Source organism: Phaenicophaeus curvirostris, chromosome 24, assembly GCF_032191515.1.
Source record: "Phaenicophaeus curvirostris isolate KB17595 chromosome 24, BPBGC_Pcur_1.0, whole genome shotgun sequence".
NCBI classification, from domain to species: Eukaryota; Metazoa; Chordata; class Aves; order Cuculiformes; family Cuculidae; genus Phaenicophaeus; species Phaenicophaeus curvirostris.
The window spans coordinates 4,489,848-4,515,297 of NC_091415.1; the positions used below are offsets into that span (position 1 = coordinate 4,489,848).

At 50.3% G+C, this 25,450-nt stretch overlaps 1 protein-coding gene across 10 annotated transcripts in view; it reads left to right on the top strand.

The window, feature by feature from the left end:
- ANKS1A (ankyrin repeat and sterile alpha motif domain containing 1A) overlaps positions 1-25,450 on the top strand; it is a 125,767-nt gene that overhangs the window by 53,843 nt on the left and 46,474 nt on the right. For all 10 annotated transcript variants that reach the window (XR_011339055.1, XM_069875942.1, XM_069875943.1 and 7 more), the window contains 2 exons: positions 413-530; positions 8,791-9,362. Coding sequence is in view for 9 of the 10 variants with exons in the window: in XM_069875942.1 (XP_069732043.1) it covers positions 413-530; positions 8,791-9,362 (690 nt within the window). In the remaining variant the exon portion in view is untranslated. The remainder of the gene's footprint in view (positions 1-412; positions 531-8,790; positions 9,363-25,450) is intronic.

A 25,450-nucleotide genomic window follows, 5' to 3' on the forward strand; every position in this document is an offset into this window, starting at 1 on the left:
AGGAATTTGAGCTTTTTACTTTTTCCAGCTGCGTCCTAGCGGGGCCAGCAGCTAAATAGTGAATGACGATGCAGATTCCAATAGCAACAGTAAATCCGAAATGGGATGAACAGGAATAACGGTCTCAGCTCTTTTTCCCCCTCCAGGCTGTCGGCAGCCCTGGTGCAGTGAATCAGTTGGTCAGTGCTAGAAAGCTGTCAGCAACCTTAAATACTAGGAAAAAAAGGGGGCTGGGGTGGTTTTTTTGAGGCTGGGGGGCAAGGAGTATTAAATTTTTGATCACACTCCGCAGTGAAGGTGCTGCCTCTGCCAATTCCTTGCTTAACCCATGGCATAAAGAGACCTTGTGCTTTATTGCCAGGATAAAGAGCGTTGCTTTTGTGGAGCGCTACATTATGCTGTTTTTCATTAGGCCTCTGGTGCACGAGGAAAAAGCAGGGGAAGTGGAGCTGAGGAAGAGGAACACCCTTACGAGTTGTTGCTGACAGCAGAAACTAAAAAGCCAGTTGCGGTGGACAGGAAAACAAAAGGTAAGTGACCGTCCAAAATGCTTAGATGCATTTAAGGAAAATAGAGAGGGCAGAGAGCAACTGGAACAATTGAACTCTTTGTTGGGTGGAGCGGTTGGGGTCTGGGTTGCAATTGTTTTGTTTCCTGGTAATCTTCACTTTGATAAAGGCAAGATCTAAACGTTCCTGTACAAAATGTACACAGAGGAAGGGCAACGCTGCTGTTTGGACAAGGGAGAGATTGTGAGGACTTGCTCTGTTAACTTCAGAAATAAGGGAATTTTGTGTAGAGTCAAGTAAATGCAGAGGGGTGGGAGGCTGTGCCGTGGTGTTAGAAGGGAGACGACCCAATATAAACATTGAAATGAGCAGTGCTCTCCATCCAGATGAAGCTGAAGACCTGCTGGTACCGCATGTTCATATCAGTGGGCGACTGGCCCTGCTATCCTGATCTTAAAAAGAACATCCCACTCTATATTAAAATGCATTCGAGGTCTAAACTAGCAGAGGAGGAGAACAAATGTGTAAAGCAAGCTCCACTCCAGAACTGGCTGAAAATCCGCTGCGTAGCCAGGTTAAGTGTCGGACCAGTCTCTCTTCTCCCAGAGGGACTTCTGTGCTTTACGGAGGATCTGGGAACACCTCGTCTCTTGTGTTTGGCTGTTGCTGGGTGTTTTGGCTTTCCTTGAACAACAACACAAGATTTGTTTCGAGGGAAAAACATCTCTTGCTTTATTCAAAAGTCCTGAACAGGAATTTGGAAGGATTTAATTTGGACTCTAAGCCTGGAAAGCATCTCCCTTTGAGGAGGAACAGAGGATAATGAGGACTCGATGTGATGCCCCAGTGACTGCCCTGTAAGACCTGCAGCTTCTTTTTCCCCTCCTTGCAGTGTGGTAGCTTTCATTCCGTGAGTCCCGCTGCACTCCTGGCTTGTCGAGGGTGGCACAAGAGGTCATTGTTTTCCCACCAGCATTTGCCAAAGCCACTTGCTGCCGGAGGCAAAGTTAAGATGGTTTTTAGGTTGGTGCTTTGAGGTCTCTGCCAGGAATAGTCCTTGGGCGACAGCCACTGAACCTGCAGCTTTCAGGCTGTCTTTTCTGTGCTGGGTATTCGAGTGTGAGCTCTTCCTGACTGCTTCCCTCCTCTTTTTGGCTGCCGTGTCTGGGCTTGATGAAAATGAGTGAAGGAGTGTCATAATTACGTGTCAGATTGATGAAAATCTCAAAGCAACACATCTGCTTGTTCTTGATGCAAATCTCTTGCCCTGAGCACCTGAAGCTGTTGGTACTGCAGGCCGAGTCCCATTTCATGGAGAGGTGGTAGGAAGCATCTTTGAAGCATCTTTGGCCCTTTAGGATCCAGAGCACAGTCCTTTCTTTTAGCGTACAGCCAGAAAGAAAATAGCTGTGACTTCAGGGTTTGCAGCCTAGGGGAAGTGTTACAGTGTTTGTAACAAACCTAGAGCCCTTTCAGTTGTCATAGTGGGAGAAATAGAATCAATGCTTTGGGTTGGAAGAAAACTTTTCAGGTCATCCAGTCCAACCCCGCGGCAGAAGCAGGGACATCTTTAATAAGATCAGCTTGCTGGAGGTTGCTGCATCCAAGGATGCGGTTGAGTTTTCTCATCTTCCAGTGCATCTCCGCTCTTTTAAATGCAAGTAGAGCTCAGTGGAGCCTTCGATTGAGTGGAGAGGAAGAGTGGCTCCTTGGGGAAGGCATCCAGCCATTGTATTTCTCATCTGTTCAGTTTCTTAAGCTTGCCAGGGCCATCTCCCATCGCTCTTCGTGGTGGACGTGGAGAAAGGGGCACAATCGTTTGTTCTCTTTCTCTAGAAGGTACCAGCTGTTTTCCAGACCATCTCAGAGTGATCCCTGTGGCACAAATGGACATGTGGCACTGTCCACACCTGGCTGCTCTCCGTGTGCTGCAGGAGCAGCTGATCCATGCCATCCTTCACTTGCTCCTCATCCTCTTGGGGACTCCAACCTTCTCAGCCCCAGCAGGAAATACAGCACTGACTCTTTTTCTGGTTGGGGTTCATCCTTGCTTTCTGTTGCAGCATTACAGATTTCTTCTTTGTGCACGAGCTTTGTAACAGCTCTGGAAGCTTTGAAATCTGCTTTATTGCACTGGGAACAAAAGCAAATGTTTCCGGCTCTCACAGCAGTTGAGGTCAGATGCCAGAAGGGGATGCAGAAGCGGAGGAAGCTGAGTATGAAATGTGAGGTATTTGCTGATAGGGAGGGAGAAGACGTGTTTAGGTTGTAGCAGAGTCATTTTGGAAAAAAACTAAACAAGGGCTGAGTCTAGGACTGAAGCCTTAATTGGAGTGTTGGAGAATCTTCCCACCTCTGGATCAGAAGGGTCTTACCTGAAAGAGGAGAAATTGAGATGAGATCTTGGGAGGAAATGTTTTGCTGTGAGGGTGAGGAGGCCCTGGAACAGGTTACCCAGAGCAGTGGTGGCTGCCCCATCCCTGGAGGGGTTCAAGGCCAGATTGGATGGGGCTTGGAGCCCCTGATCCACTGGGAGGTGTCTCTGCCTGTGACAGGGTGTGGAACTGGCTGGTCTTTGAGGTCCCTTCCAACCCAAACCATTCTATGATCAAAAGCAGCAGCTCAATCCCAAGATAAGGAGCAAGCTGAAGCATGGCTGTGAATCACTTCTTGGCCCTCGATCTGAGAGGCTGGGCTTCTAGATGTCACTTGATGTTCTGGAGGAGCTTTTGCTCAGAAGAGAAGGACTCAAATTCTTGATGTGCTGTTGCGAAGGGCTTTTCAGGGCAGCGGAAAGGCTGAATTTCAAGCCCACTGGCTTTAATGGTGCCTTTCATATGTGATAGCTGCCTTTGTTCCCCTTGCCGCAAGTTGTCTTGTGTCCAGCGAGTAGATGAATGTGGTATTATCCGCCTGGCTTTGGTCGCCTTTTGTGTACGTTATAGCCTCTTGCTGTCACATGCTGGAGCACTGGGAAAAGTTGGCCCCTTGTTCTGGGCAGAGAATCAGAAGCTGTTTGAAGCCAAATGCTTTCCCATCCCCTTTGGTAAGGAAACGCCGTGCGATCGCATGCGAGAAGTCAGGACATTCAGACTTCGTAATGGGAGTTGTAAATAGGCCAGGAGCGGTGAACTGACCGGGAGGAGCTTGTGCGACTCGTGCTGCATTTGGAGAGATCTGATGGAGGGTGAATATGGAAAACACTTCTGACTTTTGATGTCCATCTTGCTTCTCAGCAGAGTCATCCACAAGTGCTGTCAGCAGTAACCAGCTGCAGGTAGGGCTTGCTCGGTTCCTTCTGATGGTTTTTAGAAACTGATATTTGTTGATTCTGCTGTGCTGCTTCCATAGGAAGCCCAGCTTGAAGTCCCAGCCTTTGCCTCTCCTCCTGCTGGAGGTTTTCGTTATGGTTGCTCTACTAGATGTCTGGCTGTGCCCTGAACCAGATATTCTACCTGGTGATAAAAGACAAAACGTGCTGCTGGGAGATTTAAAGGATGTTTTCCCAGAGCCAGAGTATGGCTACGGTCGCAGTGGGAAAGGTATCGCTGGACGGGATCTGTGGGGACACATGGGTATCGCAGACCAAGGTTGGAAGCGACAGAAACCTCTTGGTTTGCTGTGAGATGGGTCATAGTGTGGAAGCACAGCCTGCATCCTCTCCCTTTATTTTGTCGTGGCTGGAGGATGGAGCATTTTCCCATGTCTCAGGCATGGGAAACTAGAGTAGTGGTTTATTGTCCTCTTTTAAAAGGGGAGCAGGGGAGAGAGCACGTATGAGCAGAAGTTCAGGGAGCTTTTGGAGGATGAAGTCTGCCTGAAGTGGCTGATCCTGATGAAACCAATACAGGAGTGAACTGAGCGGCTCTGGGTTCCTCGCTGTGAAAAGGAACCTTTGCTTTAGTTTTCCTGCAACCAAAGGTTATTTTTGCACCTCTAAAGTAGAATCATGGAATGGTTTGGGTTGGAAAGGACCTCAAAGCCCAGCCAGTTCCATCCCCTGCCATGGGCAGGGACACCTCCCACTGGATCAAGGGCTTCAAAGTCCCATCCAACCTGGCCTTGAACCCCTCCAGGGATGGGGCAGCCACCACTGCTCTGGGCAACCTGGGCCAGGGCCTCCCCATTCTTACAAGGAATCATTTCTTCCTAAAATCCAGTCTAAGAAGCACTCTAAAGACGAGCTTCCCTCTCTTCTCTGGGCTTCTCTGCCACAGGAGAGAGATTTTCACACTCCTCACTTGACAAATTCTGGCACGATGTGGCATGGGGAGCCTTTTCCATATGAAAGCTACAGGCTTGTGTATGCCCATGCTTGTTTTAAGGTTGGGGAGCTTGAGCAATAACCAGCTGCAATAACAGCTTCATTCTCCTAATCCAGGGGCATGAAACAAATCCTGCTGCTGATATATAGGGAAGGAAATTCGATCAAGGTGGGGCGGCTGCAGCTTAGCGTTAGGAGGTGAGGGATGTATCTGGAATCGTCAGGCGGCTGGCAGGGAAGCTCTTCATCAAATTCTCCCAGGGGAGCACACAGACGGTACCCACAAAGAGGTTCCTGTTTCCCAGTAGATGTTGGAAGTTCCTCCTGTCAGTGAAACCTGCAGCAGGCAGAAGTCAGGACCGGTCTGGTGTCTGTACCTGGCGGTAAAGTGAGCTGAGGGAGTTGAACAGAAGGCCCTGTGGCTAAGGATGACTCCCTGAGTTAAAAGGTGTGACTTTCAAAGGCGTGCTTTCAGATCCCTTGAAGTGCTGCAGGTGCATAGAACTGGGATTTTTTTGCTTTTCTAGCACCTAAATATTATTTTCCCTATTCCAAATTCACAACACCCCTGAAAAATGAGGACAGGTCATCATTTTGCCGTGAAAAAAGTGATCAGCACATCAGCTGAATCATGTCAGTAACCTATCCTAGGGAAGTACTGCTTCCTGAGATGGGCAGTGGCTGTCCTGGCCTCTCAGCTAGTCCTGAGGCACCTTTAGCTGAAACCCTCAAAAGGACTCTTCAAAACCCCAAAAGGACTCCTTGAAACCCCAGGATCCCCTGGGGAGCTCTGTGTTCCTGCCATGTGCACCTCTATGGTAAAGAGGAGTGGAATTGCTTTTCTCTGTTGGTTCTTCCCTTTGCAGCTTCCAGCTCTGAAATGTCTCCTTCGAGATGTTCCTCACATCTTCTGAGCGAGTGGTTGGAGGTGGTTGAGTCCCCTTCCCTGGAGGGGTTTAAGGGACGGGTGGACGAGGTGCTGAGGGACATGGGTTAGTGTTTGATAGGAATGGTTGGACTCGATGATCCAGTGGGTCTCTTCCAACCTGGTTGTTCTATGATTCTATGATTCTAAGTGCTGTTGTCCTTGCTGCCTTGTGTTTCGAAACCCTCCTTCGCTGGCTCGCGGATGAATGGGTGGCTGTGATTCCTTTCAACAGGACCCCTTTTGTCAGCCTCTGGAGCTGGGCTTGGAGCACTTTGTTCTGGCTGGACCCAAGCATTCCAGCACATGGCATAAACTTTCACCAACCGCCTCGCTGCCTTCAGCAGAAATGTCAGTAAAGGTTAAGCTGGACCATGGAAGAAATTATTTCCAAGGAAGCAAAGAGGTTGGGAAGAGAAGCTGTTGAGGCTCTGGAGCGAGTCCAGAGAAGAGCAACGAAGCTGGTGAGGGGGCTGGAGAACAGGCCTGATGAGGAACGGCTGAGAGAGCTGGGGGTGTTTAGCCTGGAGAAGAGGAGGCTGAGGGGAGACCTCATTGCTCTCTCCAACTACCTGAAAGGAGGTTGTGGAGAGGAGGGAGCTGGGCTCTTCTCCCAAGTGATAGGGGACAGGACGGGAGGGAATGGCCTCAAGCTCCACCAGGGGAGGTTCAGGCTGGACATCAGGAAAAAATTTTTCCTGGAAAGGGTCACTGGGCAGTGGCAGAGGCTGCCCAGGGAGGGGGTTGAGTCCCCTTCCCTGGAGGGGTTTGGGACAGGTGGACAAGGCGCTGAGGGACAGGGACATGGTTTATTGTTTGATAGGAATGGTTGGACTTGATGATCCGATGGGTCTTTTCCAACCTGGTGATTCTATGATTTTGCAAAGGTTTTTCCTTCCCTTTCAGGTTGCCCCGTCAGTGCTGTGTCCCTCGTGCAATGTTGGTAGCTTTTTCTTATTCATACCAGTCTGTCCCATGAATGCAGCATATCTGGTCTCCTCTAAGGTTTCTCTCCAGCGTTACAGCTTCATAACTCTATGCAAAGTTAACTGGACATAGTCTGGTTTTAAGCTCTTCCCGTCAGGTGCCGCTGCTGCCTCTCCCCACCGGCGCTGGGAATGATGCTGATGACACCACCTCCCCATGGGGAAAGTGCCTCCCCTTTGGCAGCTTCAGTTGCAGAACTTGTGGTTTCTGTGCCTGTACAATTTAATCAACAACTACTTCATTGTCCTGGAATCTTTAACTCATCGGATCCAGGATGAAATAAGCCCTCGTATCGCTTGATCCCAAGCGAGAAGCGAGGGCTGCCGGCGCGCTGCCCTGGCAGTTAACCTCCGTTCAGGCTTTTGCTGTTCCTGACTCAGCTGCCAGCTGAGCAAGCTGCTTTTAGCCTTTCAGTGGAGTAAACAAATGCCTGTGTGACGGACGAGCTACGCTCATCAAACACAGGGTGCAGGAGACCCCAGCATCCTTTTAGTGCTGAAAGGGGCTCCAAGAGAGCTGGAGAGGGGCTCTTGATCAGGGAGGGCAGGGACAGGGTGAGGGGGAATGGTTTTGAGCTGAAAGCCAGGAGATTGAGATGAGATCTGAGGAAGAAATGTTCTCCTGTGAGGGTGGGGAGGCCCAGGTTTCTCAGAGCAGTGGTGTCTGCCCCATCCCTGGAGGTGCTCAAGGCCAGGTTGGATGGGGCTTGGAGCCCCTGATCCAGTGGGAGGTGTCCCTGCCCCTGGCAGGGGTGGAACTGGTGGGTTTTGAGGTCCCTTCCAACCCAAACCATTCTATGGTTCTATGATCTGAAGCAGCTTGCAAAGACAAATGACCAATTTAGTCCTTTCCTGCCCTGTTTCTGCTGTGAGGACAGACTGCAGAACCAGACGGGTGGTAGTGTTTGAAAATGAATTGGTCAAGCCCAGCGCTGGAAAGGATACAGTGGGGGAAGGAGCTGATCTCCTGTTGTTGCTAATTGGCTGCTTTTAGTTAAAGATCAGTACAATTCATTAGTGCATTTTGCCTCACTGGAATGAGGGTTCCTTTGCCTTGGCTTCCGAGAGCTGCTGTTGTGCAGAGCGAGCTATTTCCTCTTCACATCTAAACATCCTCCTTGTACTTCAGAGCCGTGTTATCCATGTGCTTTCCTTTATCGCTCCTTTGCAGTGTCGATTTTTGCTCCTCAGACTGAAAAGCCTAAGTAGAAGTGGTTAAAATCTCCAAGCAAGTATGGACAGGTGTAGGAATCCTTGGTAAACAAAAGTTTTGCTGCTTAACTGTAGACAGTTTGGCTTTTAGAGTTCAAACGCTCGTGTGTAACCCGACCGAGGTGAGTACACGCGTGTCTCTGCACACGCTGGGCAATTGGGATCAGTCAATTATCCATGATTTATGCAGGACCCAGGTACCTGATATTAAAGTGGCAGCAGCTGAGTGACACCAGTGTCACATTTCTGGGGCAGCCAGGGCTCGCGCAGCTCGCTGTGGTGGTGGATCAGACCGTTCCGTGGTTCACTTGCAAGAGAGAGACTTCTTGGGCAGGTTTTTGATTGCATAAACTGTTTATTTCTCTCCCCTGGCTAAGGAGGAGAGGTTAAACTCAGAAACCGCTAGGGAGGAAAGCAGCGGGGTTTTTTTTGGGAACGGATTTTGGAACTCGCAGGTTGATTACAGTCCAGAAGTTTTCCCACCCTGCAGCTCGAGCCAAGAGCAGGGAGCGCTGCTCTAAATAACACTTTGGCCTTTATGGAAATGTATCAGATGTTCCAGGAGCCTCTGTGTCCGCTTCTCCTACCTCACTTGCTCTCTCTGCAGGATATAGTTAGCACTTCTCTTAGCCTTATATAGCAAGGCCTGATAGTTAGTGTTAACAGGAATAAAACAACAAGGAGAGCTGCCAGATTGCATAAATCAGGCCAGTGTTTGGAATCTTATAAATGCCATGACTTTGGGTACAAGTTGAGTGCTCGGAACAATACTGAACTGTTCTCTCTTTATCTCTCCTTCCTTCGCCGAGGGAGGGCAGGGGGAGAGCTGGAATTTTGCTGCTTCTTCCATGTTTTTAACTTCCCCCCCTCCTCCCCATTTCCATCTTCTTGAAGACCACAGGAGGAGCAGTGGCAGCCGCAGCCAGGACTCTGCCGATGGCCAGGACATCCAGGTTCCAGAGCAGTTTTCAGGCTTACTTCACGGTTCTTCCCCGATCTGCGAGATAAGTGAGGACCCTTTCAGGCTCGTTTCCTCCACGGAGAAGGGAGGTACGGAAGCTCCAAGCCACCCACCTGCTATGCAGCTGGAGGATGCTGACTTACCTGCCTCTGGATCAGTACGGACCAGCTCTCCGGACCAAAACCAGCAAGTGGTCTACGCAACCATCCAGCACACGCACGTCAACCGGGCGGATCCTGAAACTGTAGTCACGCCCCACGGGCTCCAGCACCCCGGCGGTGCTGAGGAAGAGGGGGACAGAGCTGTGGGCAGAGCCCACCCGGGGAACAAGCCCAAAGCCGAGCTTAAACTCAGCCGCAGCTTATCCAAATCGGACTCTGATCTTCTGACCTGCTCGCCAACAGAGGACGATGCCATGGGGAGCCGAAGCGAATCGCTCTCCAACTGTAGCACGGGGAAGAAGAGGCTGGAGAAGTCCCCGTCCTTTGCTTCGGAGTGGGATGAGGTAAGGCTGACTTTGCTTAAGAGTTTCTGTGCCAGGAGGGAATCTGTACAGCGTGAGCTCATCTCTACCTCGCTGGCCTCTGGAGGGGGTCCTGGGTGGCGTTCACTGCTTTTACTGACTCTCACATCACATTAACAGGCAAACGCTCACTCCTAAGTCTTTAAGGTGTTAAGTGACAACAGGTAGGCTTATCTGGAGTCAGGGAAAAGCAATATTACAAGAAATGAGGGGCTTTTCAAAGTTTAAGTTGCTCAAATACAGGGCTTGATTTCTTTTAGGCAAGCTGGATGAGTTTTTACATCCCCAAAATGAGGGGGAATTGATAGCAGTGCTCCTGACAGATCATTCTGTTGACCTTCTCTTTCCAGTTCTTCCCCTGTTGACTCTCCCAGCATCCAGAGACGTTTTGTTTCTGGGTCCCTGCTGCTGGGGGGTCAGCAGTGTTCTGGGTTCACGGGGATGGGAGGAAGGCAGCAATCGAGCTGTGTTTTGTGTATTTAACAGCTCCTGCTTTGCTCTTCACTTATTTATTTCAGGGGCTGGTTAGAAGTCTCTTTATTATAGCACAGGAGGCCCGTGGATAGTTAAATATTTCATGCTCAGAAAGTTGGCCCTAGTGAACCACTCAGGCAAGATTAAGTGTCCCTCTGAAATCCAGCACCGCAGCATTACTGAAACATTCTTTGGAGATGATTCTCTGCTGGTAGAGCAGCAGCGCTGCGAAGATAAGCTTGGACTAACCACTTTTTGTACACTGCAAGGAAACAAAACCCCCTGGCGTGGTGCTGGGGGTGTGGAGCTGCGTGTGCCGGGCGTGTAAACCCCTGGGATGGTTGTGCCCCTGCTCACCTCTCCTGTGCACTGACTCAGCTCAGCTGCCTCTGCTCCTGCCTTGGAGAAAAAACCATGCTTGGTGGATGAGGGACGCGTTCAAAGATGTTAAAAGCAAAGTGGGAATCCCTCCTCAGTAGGAGCTCGTCGTGCGGTTTACACACACACTCCCTGCGGTGTTTCAGGGTTGCAAATACATCTTTTTTCCCTCTGTAGCTGTTTTAATTGTGGAGGCTTTGCTGTTAATTACCTGGGTTGGTTGTGCTATGACTGTGAGTGAAGGATTCTGCAGCAGAAGGCTCATTAGAAAGGACTAGATAATTCTCGCTGGGCTTTTCATGCCTAAGTCAACGCTGAAAGGGAAGGAGCCTTTGGCTTTGCGTGACTTCACAGTAGCAGAGGGCAGGGGTTAGTTTGCTTGTGCTTCCTCTGCTCAGAGAATGAACCCCCGGATCTGCCTCCCTGCTTGTAAACAAAAAGCAGCATTTCCCCCCAGAGTCAGCTGAACAAGCCACAAGAGGAAAATCTGCGTTTCCGGCCCCTTATTCCGGTGAGGAAATTGGGGAAAGAATGTGAAAAATGCACATCTGTCTAAAATGGAGCAGGTCTGACATATAAAAATGTGTACTATCAAAACTTAATGAGTTTATTTGTCTTCCTGGCTTCTGGTGTAATTTAAACATTTTGTGGAATTGTTTTGAGCTGGCGTAACATCCTGTAGCACTGAGTCGCCTTGGGTCGCCTGGCTGTCACGGACCAGCTTGAATGATTCCGGACAAAGGTTTCTCCTCTCTGCCTCAGTTTCCCCATCTGTGGGATGGCAATAGCCTTCTTCTGTGGAATGTTTTTGTATGCACTGAAAGTCATAGAATCACGGAATGGTTTGGGTTGGAAGGGACCTTAAAGATCATCCAGTTCCACCCATGCCATGGGCAGGGACACCTCCCACTGGATCAGGGGCTCCAAGCCCCATCCAGCCTGGCCTTGAACCCCTCCAGGGATGGGGCAGCCACCACTGCTCTGGGCAACCTGGGCCAGGGCCTCCCCACCCTCACAGGAGAACATTTCTTCCTCAGATCTCATCTCAATCTCTCCTCTTTCAGTTGAAAACTGTTCCCCCTCATCCTATCACTCCATACCCTTGTAAAAAGTCCCTCCCCGGCTTTCCTGGAGCCCCTTTCAGTGCTGGAAGCTGCTCTAAGGTCTCCTTGGAGCCTTCTCTTCTGTAGGCTGAATAACCCCAACTCTCCCAGCCTGTCCTCATAGCACCATGTGAAGAGAAATATTCTTACAAGAAGAGTATCAAACCAGGATCTGGTGATCCACTGCCTTTATCTTGCTGTGCTCTTTAATCTCCAAAACCTGCACAGAGGCATTTGAGGTCTCATCCTGACTCCTGATGCAGCAGTTGCACTCTCTGTTGCCGTCGGCAAGAGGGGCAGAGCAATTTTCTCTAGGAGCAGTATGAAAGGGAGCTGCTGATAGTCAGGGATCACAGAATCATAGAATCACCAGGTTGGAAAAGAACCACCAGGTCATTGAGTCCAACCATTCCCATCAATCACTAAACCATGTCCCTCAGCACCTCATCCACCCGTCCCTTAAACCCCTCCAGGGAAGGGGACTCAACCCCCTCCCTGGGCAGCCTCTGCCAGGGACCAATGACCCTTTCCATGAAAAATTTTTTCCTAATGTCCATCCTGAACCTCCCCTGGTGGAGCTTGAGGCCATTCCCTCTCGTCCTGTCCCCTGTCACTTGGGAGAAGAGCCCAGCTCCCTCCTCTCCACAACCTCCTTTCAGGGAGTTGCAGAGAGCGATGAGGTCTCCCCTCAGCCTCCTCTTCTCCAGGCTAAACACCCCCAGCTCTCTCAGCCGTTCCTCATCAGGCCTGTTCTCCAGCCCCCTCACCAGCTTCGTTGCTCTTCTCTGGACTCACTCCAGGAGTTTGTGATCAGGCCTGTTCTAGCTATAAAATATCCTAACGCAGATAAGAAATGATAAAGATGCACCTGTGGGGAACACTTGGGGTCTTTTTGCACTGATTTGTATGGGCAGAAAGGGGCTGATGTGGCTGCTCATAATGACAACAATGAGACTGAAACGTGGCTGCGGTGCCGTTGCCGGAGGTTTAATTGGTTCCCTGAATGGGATAATGCAGCTGCTCTGAATTAGATGCAACTTCCAGCCTCCTGAATTCACCAGGCTGATCTAAAACCTTGTTGAGCCGCCCCTGTTAGCAGTGATTTGGCTCTTCCTCTGTGTTGAGGGGAAACAATGGCAGATTTATGGGCATTATTCTGTTAATTTTAATAGCCTTTATGCAGGGGAAAGCGATCCGTGTGCAGCTCTACGCGACGTGCAGCTGGAGCAGACGAGCCGAGGGGTTTGCCCACTGGCTTTGCCAGCAGTAGGTGTGTCTGTTCTGGGCGCGGGGGACACGGGGAGGGACCTGGTTGTGTCCCAGACAGATGGATCCGTGGCAGAGGCCGCGCTAGCGTTGCTGTGGCCCATGGGTGACTGTGCTGAGCGAGTCCCGCTGACCGGGAACAGCAAAAAAAAACAGCTGCTTGGAAGCCAAGGGTCACGTCCCGTCCCCAGCCAAGCGCAGCCAATGCCCTTTGTTGGAAGTGGAAGGTAGTGCTGGCCTTGCCAAAAGGGTGGGATGGGGAAGAAATGATTCACTTGGCAAAGCTCGTCCCTGTTCCCAATTGCAGCTCCACTGCTCCGAGGGCTTGGCCCAAAAAACCAGATGCTGACAGCTTTGCTTTGTGCTCTGTCCTGTGAAGGGTGTTCAGCATGCGTCCCGTCTGCCTCCTCACCCCACGGCTCCTTCACAGGAGCATGAACCCACACGTGGGCTTCCCCTCGGCTGCTGGTGGATAGCAATCAAGCAATCATAGAGTCATAGAATCACCAGGTTGGAGAAGACCCACCAGGTCATCGAGTCCAACCATCCCTATCAATCACTAAACCATGTCCCTCAGCACCTCGTCCACCCGTCCCTTAAACCCCTCCAGGGAAGGGGACTCAACCCCCTCCCTGGGCAGCCTCTGCCACTGCCCAGTGACCCTTTCTGTGAAACATTTTTTCCTAATGTCCAGCCTAAAACTCCCCTGGTGGAGCTTGAGGCCATTCCCTCTCGTCCTGTGCCCTGTCCCCTGGGAGAAGAGCCCAGCTCCCTCCTCTCCACAACCACCTCTCAGGGAGTTGGAGAGAGCAATGAGGTCTCCCCTCAGCCTCCTCTTCTCCAGGCTAAACACCCCCAGCTCTCTCAGCCGTTCCTCATCAGGCCTGTTCTCCAGCCCCTTCCCCAGCTTCGTTGCTCTTCTCTGGACTCGCTCCAGAGCCTCAACATCCTTCTTGTGGTGAGGGGCCCAGAACTGAACACAGGATTCGAGGTTTGGTCTCACCAGTGCCAAGTCCAGAGGGAGAAGAACCTCCCTGGCCCTGCTGGCCACGCCGTGTCTTATCCAAGCCAAGATGCCATTGGCCTTCTTGGCCACCTGGGCCCCTGCTGGCTCATGTTCAGTCACTGTCAACCAACACCCCCAGGTCCCTCTCCTCCAGGCAGCTTTCTAGACAGACTTCTCCTAGTCTGTAGCACTGCCCAGGGTTGTTGTGCCCCAAGTGCAGGACCCGGCATTTGCCCTTGTTAAACCTCCTGCTGTTGGTCTCACCCTGATGATGTATTGTCCAGGGAGAGGGTGGAAAATGCTTGATTCTGCGCTTGAGTGAGAAGCAAGGTGGGAGAGAGGAAGTGTGTGAGGGAGAAGAGCTCCCATTCAGCATAAATATTTGGATCCTTCAAATTTGGCTGAGGGCTAAAGTGATAAATTTGTTTTTTGTAATCGGCTCATAAATATTTAGCAGCTGGGAGATGAGCACCTGGCAGCCGCAGCTCGCTATGGATTTCGTACAGGAGGATGAACTGTGTTTGTACTCCTGCAGGAGGGGGGATCTTGGCACCCGGCTCGGCTACCAGCCCCCTTTCCGGGATGGATTAACCCACAGCTGCTCTGCTCTCCTGCTCCGGAGAGCAGTTCCAGCCCTGGGTATCTGCCCGGCTCCAGGCATCAGCTCTGCCGTGGGCAAGCATGTAAAATGGTACTAGAGTCCCTTGAGTTTGTTCAGCAACCCTCCCACCCCCAGGATGCGATCCAGGAGGGGCTGAACCCCTTTTTTATCTTGGTGATAAGCTATTCCAGGTCTCTTTGGGTGAAAGGCAACTTAAACCTGTGTAATGTGAATAGTAAGCTATGAAGGCTAAGGGTAGGGAACAACTCTGCTTTATTCTGAGCCTACGCTATCTGATCGTTCTTATCCAGGTTTAGGTGTTGAATGGTTCTTTCCCCCCCGCCCCAACTTCTGTTGCATGTTTTTTTGAGAGCTTTTTATCCCTTCTGTTATCCCATCATGGCCATTATCAACGTGAGCCAGCAATGTGCGCTCGCAGTCCAGAAACCAACCGTGTCCTGGGCTGCGTCCAGAGCAGTGGGAGCAGCAGGGAGGGAGGGGGTTCTGCCCCTGTGGTGAGACCAAACTTGGAGCCCTGTGTCCAGCTCTGGAGTCCTCAGCACAGGGAGGACATGGAGCTGTGGGAGTGGGATCAGAGGAGACCATGGAGATGATCCGAGGGCTGGAGCACCTCCTGTAAAAGAATGGGCTGAGAGAGTTGGGGTTGTTCAGCCTGGAGAAGACAAGGCTGCGCGTGGACCTTAGAGCAGCTTCCAGTGCTGAAAGGGGCTCCAGGAAAGCTAGGGAGGGGCTCTGGATCAGGGAGGGCAGGGATAGGATGAGGGGGAACGGTTTTGAGCTGCAAGAGGAGAGATTGAGATGAAATCTTGGGAAGAAATGTTTTGCTGTGAGGGTGGGGAGGCCCTGGCCCATGTTGCCCAGAGCAGTGGTGGCTGCCCCATCCCTGGAGGGGTTCAAGGCCAGGTTGGATGGGGCTTGGAGCCCCTGATCCAGTGGGAGGTGTCCCTGCCCATGGCAGGGGTGGGACTGCATGGGTTTTGAAGTCCTTTCCAACCCAAACTATTCCATGATTCTGTGATTTGAGAGAGCATCATGTCTGTGCTAAAGAAGAGAGCCCGGCCAAGACAAAGCAAAACTTCATCACAGTCATTCACTGAGCTGCCAGAGCTCCGCTGCAGGAGCAGCTTTCTGACAGTCAGTAATTAGCGGGATGTAATATCCTGGGGGAAGCAATAGAGGGAAGATGGCTGGGCTTGAGGATTTTGTAAAATAGTCATCTAAAAACAGTGCTGGCTTGAGAAGTAGAGCTGTGGCAAATGCTTTCCGATCCTTGGTGCTGTCAGGTTGATAAAAGCGCTGTCGGGTATTTGGAAGCCGCATCCTGTGCAGCTTTGCTTCCCACAGGACCAAGTGAAGTGATGCAGTGAAAACTCCTCCATGCAAAAAGCAGATAAGGAGGAGGGAGAAGGAGGAAATGCTGGGCAGCGTCTTGGTTTCAGGAATTGAGGTTTAGTGCCTTTTTAATAGGCTTCTGATATGCTGGTGCCCTTGCAGTGCTCTCTTGTTCCTTTCTGCTCCACAGGGCAGCCAGGATACCCTGCTCCAAGGATTTTGGTTTCGTGAGGGTTACGATGTGGTGGTGGTTGATGTGCATGATCCAGGAGATGCCTTGGTACAATCTGATGTCACCAGCCCATATCTGCCTCCACGCTCTGTGTGGAGGTGGAGTTTGAGGCACAGCAGTGTCTGAGTTTATCTCCTCTTCTGGGTTGTAGGTGTCGGTAAGAAAAATGATCTGTGAAGTGTTCAGGGGTGAGGAATGAGGCAGGGAAGGGAGAATTAGCCTCAAACCCAGCTCGTGACATCCCTTAATCCTCCACTTCCAGCTGTCTGCTATCAAGAAAGTGTTTCAGATGCTGAATTTGCAACGAATGCCAGGCTTGGAGGTTCCAGCATCTTTCCTCAAAGTGAGGCGGTCGCTTTGTGTTCTGTCTTCAGCTCTTTTAGGAAGAGATTAAACCTCCTTCAAAAGAAACTTAGGGAACTGAATAAAACATGCATTTTACTTTAGGTTTTTTTTAGAAAAAAGGAGAGGCACAGTCCACCATTTTGATGCTTTTTTTTTTTTCTCCAAATGGATTACTTGAATTAATGAAAATGCTGTAGCTAATTATAGAATCACAGAATCGTTCGGATTGGAAAAGCCCTCCAAGCTCATCCAGTCCAACCATCACCCCAGCCCCACTGTGCCTGCTAAACCATGTCCCCAAGTGCCACAGCCACGTGGGTTTTGAACCCCTCCAGGGATGGAGACTCTTCCACTCGCAGCCTCTGCCAGGGCTTCACCACTCTGTCAGTGAAGGAATTGTTCCTAATATCCAATCTAAACCTCCCCTGGTGTGACCTGAGGCCATTTCCTCTCATTCTATCTGTTGTTCCTTGGGACAAGAGCCCAGCACCCTCCTGGCTCCAGCCTCCTTTCAGGGATCTGCAGAGTGATGAGGTCTCTACAAGTGGCACTGGACAAGCACCATCTATGAGAACTTGCAGTGCTGCTCCATGTTTCACTCTTGCCACAGGAGGAATTCTTTCCCATTTGTGGTAACCGTGGATGTGGCACGTTTCTGACCCATATTTTGGGGTCTTTATGTCACAGAAGGATGGAAGCCAGGAGCAAATGGGTCCTTTCCATCACAGGGTTTGAAGTGCTGGGGCACAACTCCTTGGAGGTTGCTGCTATGGGTGACTTTAAATACCTGAGCTCCATTAACCTTGTCAGGACTGCTTGGATGCTTAAGTACTGAGTGGAATTAGTGCCTTAATTACAGGCTCACAGTTGAGGATTAGGAACATTTGCATTGAAATGTGAAACTTTGAGGAAAGCTCTTGATGCAAAATCTTAAAATGACACACAGAAGTTGAAAATCAGACAGCCAGAAGTTGAAATTCAGAGCTGCGAGCTGGTATTGAAAGAAAATGCAAATATTCCCCTTGTTATCCAAGGGGAGAGCTGCTATTTTTGTGCCTGCTGCAACTGCATCTTGTAAAAGCTCAGTGGTTTTTGTTCTGACAAGCCCATGCAGCTTCCCTGCTGGTAACGGCTCCCGAATGGCCCACGCTGGAGGTCAAAGTGCTGGAGTTTCAAGGGAGAAATGAGAAAAAAATATATATATTCAGCCTCTCCATGTTTGTACTGCCCATCGCATCGCTTGCTTGTGTGGTCCTGCTGGCCCAAGGACATCCCTGCCACACGGGTCGTGGGGCTCCTTCCTTGCTTGCCAGCAGCCTGTGCTTCCTAAAACATTTAATTTGTTAATTAGCTGTTGGAGGGAGACCAGAGGAGGCCACTGAGATGATCTGAGGGCTGGAGCACCTCCTGTATGAGGACAGGCTGAGAGAGTTGGGGTTGTTCAGCCTGGAGAAGACAAGGCTACAGGGCAAGCTTAGAGCAGCTTCCAGTGCTGAAAGGGGCTCCAGGAGAGCTGGGGAGGGGCTCTGGATCAGGGAGGGCAGGGATGGGATGAGGAGGAAACATTCTGAGCTGCAAGAGGCGAGATGGAGATGAGATCTTGGGAAGAAATGTTTTGCTGTGAGGGTGGGGAGGCCCTGGAACAGGTTGCCCAGAGCAGTGGTGGCTGCCCCATCCCTGGAAGTGTTCAAGGCCAGGTTGGATGGGGCTTGGAGCCCCTGATCCAGTGGGAGGTGGAACTGGATGGGCTTTGAGGTCCCTTCCAACCCAAGCCATTCCATGATTCTATGATTCTCTTGGCTCAGGTGGTTCAATACGAAGGCTCCACTTGTCCCGTGTGTGGCTTGTGGGAGCAGGCAGACCCGGTTTGAGAAGCAAGGTGTGCTTGGCGTGCTTTCTGGCTGACCTCCCTTGCCTGGAGCTGGCCCTCATCTCTGAGCTCTCATTCCAGTTTCCCCTTTGCCTGTTTAAGATATTTTATAGTTTAGGGGAAAAGCAGTAGTGTGGTCAGTATTTTTGTTCTGATTCCTGCTACTCTAAACACTACGTTCATCAGGATCTCAATCCACCTAATTATCGGGCTAATTATCCCATTATCTCCAGATCCCAACGTTTCCTCTTGTTTTTCCTGTGCTAAGGTCAAGAATTCTTACATCAACCCTTGTGTTGTATCTCTTCTCCCTTTGCCCCAGTGGTGAGATTTCCTTTATCCTGAAGCATTTTTGGAAGTGAAAGTTTTTGTGTTCCCATGTCACAAGTTTGCTTTGTCTCTGCTGCGGGTGGCCAGCCTGTTAAAATTATAAATTAGTGTTGAACTCAGCGAAACTATGACAATTTATCAGTATTGTCAGTAAAATTGGCCAATGTTCTGGTCGGAAAGGTAGATACCAAGACTAAGCGTATTTATCCCTGTATTTAGCAGCAAGGTTTTGAATTAGAGAGTCATGGATTGGTTTGGGTTGGAAGGGACCTCAAAGCCCATCCAGTTCCACCCCTGCCATAGGGACACCTCCCACTGGATCAGGGGCTCCAAGCCCCATCCAACCTGGCCTTGAACCCCTCCAGGGATGGGGCAGCCGCCACTGCTCTGGGCAGCCTGGGCCAGGGCCTCCTCAACCTCACAGGAAAACGTTTCTTCCTGAAATCTCATCTCAATCTCACTTCTTGCAGCTCAAAACCATTCCCCCTCCTCCTGTCCCTGCCCTCCCTGATCCAGAGCCCCTCCCCAGCTGTCCTGGAGCCCCTTTCAGCACTGGAAGCTGCTCTAAGGTCTCCTCGGAGCCTTCTCTTCTCCAGGCTGAACAACCCCAGCTATCTCAGCCTGGCCTCGTACAGGAGGTGCTCCAGCCGCCAGATCATCTTTGTGGCCCTTTAGACATAACAAGGATTCTATTTGCCAGCTCTTTGAGTCGTATCAATTCATAGAATCATTATGGTTGGAACAGACCTCTAAGCCCGTCAAGTCCAACTGTCATTCATCTGGAACGAGACGTGTATCTGGGGCAGCTCTCCCGAAGGCAGGTTTGCAAAATTCAGTGAGACATCTTGCTTTATTGGCTGCCTTGTGTGTGGAAGAAGTTTTATTTGGAAGGGTTTGCGAAGGTGCCTTCGCTACAGATCGAAATGAGCAATGACTTCTTCCTCCCTTAAGTTGTAGGTCACCAGTTTCAGGCTGAACGTGGATCTGAATTAGTGTGAGCGCGTCCAGTGAAAAATGGAACGATCTCAGTCCACTGCCATTATGTTTCTGTGATGCATATTAGATCAGTATTTCTGAATCAGAAGATTTTCATGGTTTTATGTAAATTATCTGTGCTCTGATGGATATTTTGTTTGCATAATGATCTTGTGATCATTAGCGTGTTTGGGAGGCTTTTTCAGGAACAGAAATGTCTGGCCTCAGTGTCCTTACTAAATTCAGGTTTTTGTTATGTTCTTTTCTACTTCAGATCCCATCTTCTAGCACTTCAGCAGCTTTGATTTATAGAAAAACCCTTCTGTAGCTCTATCCAAAGTCTCCAAGAGGGCATCTCCACCCTGCTCTGCATCCTGCCCCGAGCAGAACTAATCATTTTTGGCTTTGCCTGTTAGGATACGAAGAGTCGAGACTGTAGCTGTGCAGGCAGTGAATCAATTCCACGTTCTTAAAGGGTTTTGCCTTTCTATTGTGAGTTCAAAATAACCAGCACCCAGCTATTTCATGGTTGTGAGCAGGTTATTGTCACGTTTGGCCATCTTTCTTGTCGTGTAAAAGTTGAATTTTACTGGGGGTTTGATTGCTGCCTGCAGGAGAGCTGGGAGGGGCTCTTGGTTAGGGAGGGCAGGGATGGGATGAGGAGAAATGGTTTTGAGCTGCAAGAGGGGAGATTGAGATGAGATCTTAGGAGGAAATGTTCTCCTGTGAGGGTGGAGAAGCCCTGGTCCAGGTTGCCCCATCCCTGGAGGGGTTCAAGGCCAGGCTGGATGGGGCTTGGAGCCCCTGATCCAGTGGGAGGTGTCCCTGCCCATGGCAGGGGGTGGGACTGGATGGACTTTGAGGTCCCTTCCAACCCAACCCATTCCATGATTCTATGATTTGACCATCTTTCCTGCCATGTTAATGTTGAATTTGACTGAGTGTTTGATATTTGGAGGGCTCTGAAACTGCAGATCCGCCACACACTGGTTGAGAAATACAAGTTTATCCCCTAAATTCCTTTCCTTTTGCTGTGTGCTCAGGTTTGTAATGTTGGGATTTGTACAGAAACACAGACTGGAAAGTGATATGAGGCAACAGCCCCTGATCCCGATCCAAATGGATTCTCGGAGACTGTATTAAGCCAGGAAATGTGTGTGGCTTTATCACTAATGAACAGTTGTAGAAGGTCTTGAGATAAATAACAAAGTCAGGGAGTCCTCACCTTGTGTGTGGAAGCACATGTTGCTGGAGGAGACATTGTGGGAACTCTGAAGTTCGAATGCTGAAATGTGCTTCAAACAACCAGCTTGCTGCTGTAGTTTAGGTTTGACTTAATAAATTGAGCATTATATTTCCCAGGCCTTTGGTATTTGTTACGCTGAGTTCATAACACAGGCTGGTATCTGTGGAATACACAGAATATATTAAGCGATGAAATACGAGGCTCTGCTCTGTGGGATGATGGAAAAGAAGCCTAAGTGGCATAAACCAAACCAGCAGTGGTTTATGTGCTGTCACCAACCTAGAAATGAGATTCCTGGCCCAGACTCTTAAGTTCTCAGCATTACATTGGTGCTAAGGAGCCAGCAGGTATTGTCCTGTGTCCTTGTCTTAATATTCTGTCACATTGGAAGGATGGGATGTCATCCAGAGGCACCTGGACAGGCTGGAGAGGTGGGTCTGTGAAAGCCTCATGAGGTTCAACAAGGCCAAGTGCAAGGTCCTACACCTGGGTTGGGGCAATCCCCAGTTTCAGTACAGGATGGGGGATGATGTGATGGAGAGCAGCCCTGAGGAGAAGGACTTGGGGTCGATGAGAAGCTCGACATGAGCCAGCAATGTGCACTCGCAGCCCAGAAGGCCGACTGTGTCCTGGGCTGCGTCCAAAGCAGCGTGGCCAGCAGGTGAGGGAGGGGATTCTGCCCCTCTGTTCCTCTCTTGTGAGACCATCTGGAGGATTGTGTCCAGTTCTGGAATCCTCAACATAAGAAGGAGATGGAGCTGCTGGAACGGGTTGAGAGGAGGCTACAAAGATGATCAAAGGGCTGGAGCACCTCCCATACAAGAACAGGCTGAGAGAGTTGGGGTTGTTCAGCCTGGAGAAGAGAAGGCTCCAAGGAGACCTTACACAGACCTTCCAGTACCTGAAAGGAGCCTACAAGAAAGTTGGAGAGGGGCTATTCATAAAAGCTTGTGGTGGTAGGACAAGGGGGGACAGATGTAAGCTGGAGAAGGGCAGATTTAAACTAGACATTAGGAAGAATTTCTTCATGGTGAGGGTGGGGAGGCCCTGGAACAGGTTGCCCAGAGCAGTGGTGGCTGCCCCATCCCTGGAGGTGTTCAAGGCCAGGTTGGATGAGCCTTGGGTAACCTGATCTAGTGGGAGGTGTCCCTGCCCATGGCAGGAGGGGTTGGAATTGGTTGATCTTTAAGGTCCTGTCCAACCCAAACTATTCTATGATTTGCAACTCCATCTGTTTCAGAGATGCTGGTGGGTGCTGATTCAGCCTTCCCTCTTCTCCAAGGACGTATCCCAGCTGTGTCTGAGCAGCCTTGCTTCCAACTATCCATTTATAATATCAGGTATCCATTAGCCAAAGAGTTTTCTGGGAGTCTCCCATGTGTCTCCCATCAGCAGGACGAGGAGGGAGGCAGGCAGGAGCTAATTGCTTGTTAAAGCAGCACCTGCTCTATTGTCTCCCAGATGAACGGCTGCAGCACAGCATCTTCTTGGCTTGCAGACCATCTCCTCAGCTTGCCCACCACCTGTGCTGTTTGGAGCCTGGGTAGCGTTGGCCTTTAGAAAAGCTGCCTGGCTGTTGGCTTCAGCCCCTCTATTGTTATCTGGGCTGTTGTCACGTCAAGCCTCAATTATCTTGGATCTGCAGAATGCTCGGAAGCTGCAGCGGGGTCAGCGTGTGACCGGGACGCTCGCCGGGCTGTGGAGCAGCCAGCGTTGAGAGAGACGGCGGAGAAACGTGGAGCAGCACATCCTGTGCAGTTTTGGGTCCCTCACTCCAAGAAGGACATTGAGGGGCTGGAGCGTGTCTGGAGAAGGGGAACAGAGCTGGAAGGGTCTGGAGAACAGGGGTTCTGGGAGTGGATGAGCAGGATGAGGCTGTTTAGCCTGGAGAAGAGGAGGCTGAAGGAAACCTCATCGCTCTCTGCAGCTCCTGGAAAGGAGGTTGGAGCCAGGCAGGTGCTGGGCTCTTCTCCCCACAACAAAGGAAGGGATGAGAGGAAATGGCCTTAGGTTGTGCCAGGGGAGGTTTAGATTGGATGTTGGGAAAATTTTCTTTACTGAAAGAGTGTTGAGGCACTGGCAGAGGCTGTCCAGGGCAGTGGTGGAGTCTTCATCCCTGGAGAGATTCAAAAACCACGTGGCTGTGGCACTTGCAAACATGGTTTAGCAGGCACGGTGGGGCTGGGCTGGTGGTGGGACTGGATGAGTTTAGAGGTCTCTTCCAATCTTAATGATTCCATGATTTACAGATCTTGTGGTTTAAATGGGTTATTAATTTTGAGGTGTTTAGAAAGGCAAGTTAGAGCTAGTTTTGTTCCGTCCGTTGGTCTCATGCATGTGTTTGTGTCCAGGACCATTATGCAGTTGCCACTTTAGTCGTTTGCTCATGCTGACCTTTTCCAGCCCCTCCAGACCACTTACTGCATCTCCTGAGAGATGATTTCACAAGTCAACAATTAAAGAAGAAAATCCTGAATCTCAATTCAATTGTTCTGCTTGCTTTTTCCTCCCAGCGACTCCAAAATAACTTGCTCTTGTTGGCTAAAAATCTATAAACCAGTGGGAAACATAGATGATTAGAAGGGCCACGAAGATGATCTGAGGGGTACAAGGACAGGCTGTGAGAGTTGGGGATGTTTAGTGTGGAGAAGAGAAAGCTCTGGGAAGACCTTAAAGCAGCTTCCAGCACTGAAAGGGGCTCCAGGAAAGCTGGGGAGGGGCTCTGGATCAGGGAGGGCAGGGACAGGATGAGGAGGAAAGGTTTTCACCTGAAAGAGGGGAGAATGAGATGAGATCTTAGGAAGAAATATTTTCCTGTGAGAGTGGGGAGGCCCTGGCCCAGGTTGCCTCATCCCTGGAGGTGTTCAAGGCCAGGTTGGATGAGGCTTGGAGCCCCTGACAGGGGTGGAACTGGATGGGCTTTGAGGTCCCTTCAACCCAAACCGCTTGAGGATTCTAAGAAACAATGAGCAGCATCGTGTGTTCAGCTGGAGTCACCTCCTACCTGTCGGACATGAACTTTCAACCATGGTATTGAAGTTCTAGAATCAGGCTTTGTGTGCAGGATCCCCATCTTTCTCAGGCAACCGTATAGCTCATTGCTGATCCTCCCTTGGCTGTATTTGGGTTTTTCACTGTGGTATTGGAAATGGAAGCATCAGATGGAGCCATTCCGAGCTTTCCCGGCATTGTCCACTGACCTAATGCCCCCCTGGTTTTCTCCCCTGCTTTTTCTAGTGAGCCCATTAGGCTGTAATGAGCCTGGTCACTCTGTAGTTGGAGATGTTTGTGTTCAAAGGAGTTTTTAAACTGTAGAAGCAGCTTGTCTGGTTTTTTAATAATTGTAAACCAAATCTTCTCCATCCCTCAGTTGTAGAAGCTGAGAAATAAGGAAGTCTTAACCCCTGACACTCACTTGGAATTGCAGAAATGTAAAATACTGATAACCTTTCAACCTGAATTAGTAAGTAGCTTTCAAAACTAAAATATGCTGCTGGAACTGCTATCTCCTCTGCCAAGCTGCAGCCCCAGGCGAGTGTGTACAATGGGTTATGAACCCCTTAATAATGAGGATTTATAATGGGAATCCTGATATATTCTTAATTATGCTTCTGCTGCAGGGTGTCATTACAATGCACTAATACTCTACATATGCTGCGGAGTCTGCCGTTTGTTTCTGCCTGTTTTTATTTAATTATAGACTTTTATCTGAATAACTTTATTGCTCAGTGTTTCTCTTTCGTGACGCGTGTCCCAGCCGCGCTGTAGCTTCTCTTCCTCATCTCCAGGCTTCTGGACTGATGGTTTTAAGCTGCTGGTTTGGAAAGGGGCCACGGTGGAAGCAGAAGGCGTTGACCCTACGTAGGGTTTTTGCATCCGATGTGCAGAGCTTGGAAAGAGATGGGCAGAACCCCTCTTCTCCAGCCCCTTCCCCAGCTCCGTTCCCTTCTCCAGACATGCTCCAGCCCCTCAATGTCCGTCTTGGAGTGAGGGGCCAAAACTGAACCCAGGATTCAAGGTGCGGCCTCACCAACGCTGATTCCAGGGGTCGATCCCTTCCCTGCTCCTGCTGGCCACCCCATGGCTGATCCAAGCCAGAATGCTGTTGGCCACCTTGGCCACCTGGGTCACTGCTGGCTCGTGTTCACCTGCTGTTGACCTGCACCCCCAGGTCCTTTTCCACCAGGCAGCTTTCCAGCTGCTCTTCCCCAAGCCTGGAGCGTTGCATGAGGTTGTTGTGACCCAAGGGCAGGACCTGGCTGTTGGCTTTGTTACACATAAGCTCTCGGAATATCTGGTCATCTGGATGCTGGCAGACCGTGTGCATATATATTGTTTTTTTCCTTCTCCCAGAACAACCTTGCTGTGTCCTTGGGAATCACTGATGCTGCACGCAGAGGCTGAGAACAAAACTTCTGCCTTTAGCTTGATGGTAAATGTAAAGGCTTCTCAGCTATAGGGGAGGTTTTACTAAGCCCCTTCCAGAAAGCTCTGGTAACATAAAGATGCCCCTGAAACCTGGGTGAGTGTCACACTGATGGAGCCCTGCTCTGTTTTGTGGTTTGTGAATGAAGCTTCCTTTCCCTGCATGCAAATGAGTCACTGCAGACAGCTCGCGCTGCATGAAGCTGTCTTTTATTTCGGTGATAAAAGACCCTGGGACTTGTTTAATCGTCCTCTTTCTCTCTCGATGGACTTGCTGGCTGCAAACTTCAGCGTTGGATCTAGGGAGGAAAAACTGGAGAGATTAATAGGGGCACCACAGCATCACATCCATCAGGGCAGGGGAGGGGAAAGGAAACATGTTGGGGCTGGCTGTGGAGTGGGGCCATGCGTGCCCTCCAGGGAGAATCATGGAAAGGTTTGGGTTGGAAGGGACCTCAAAGCCCAT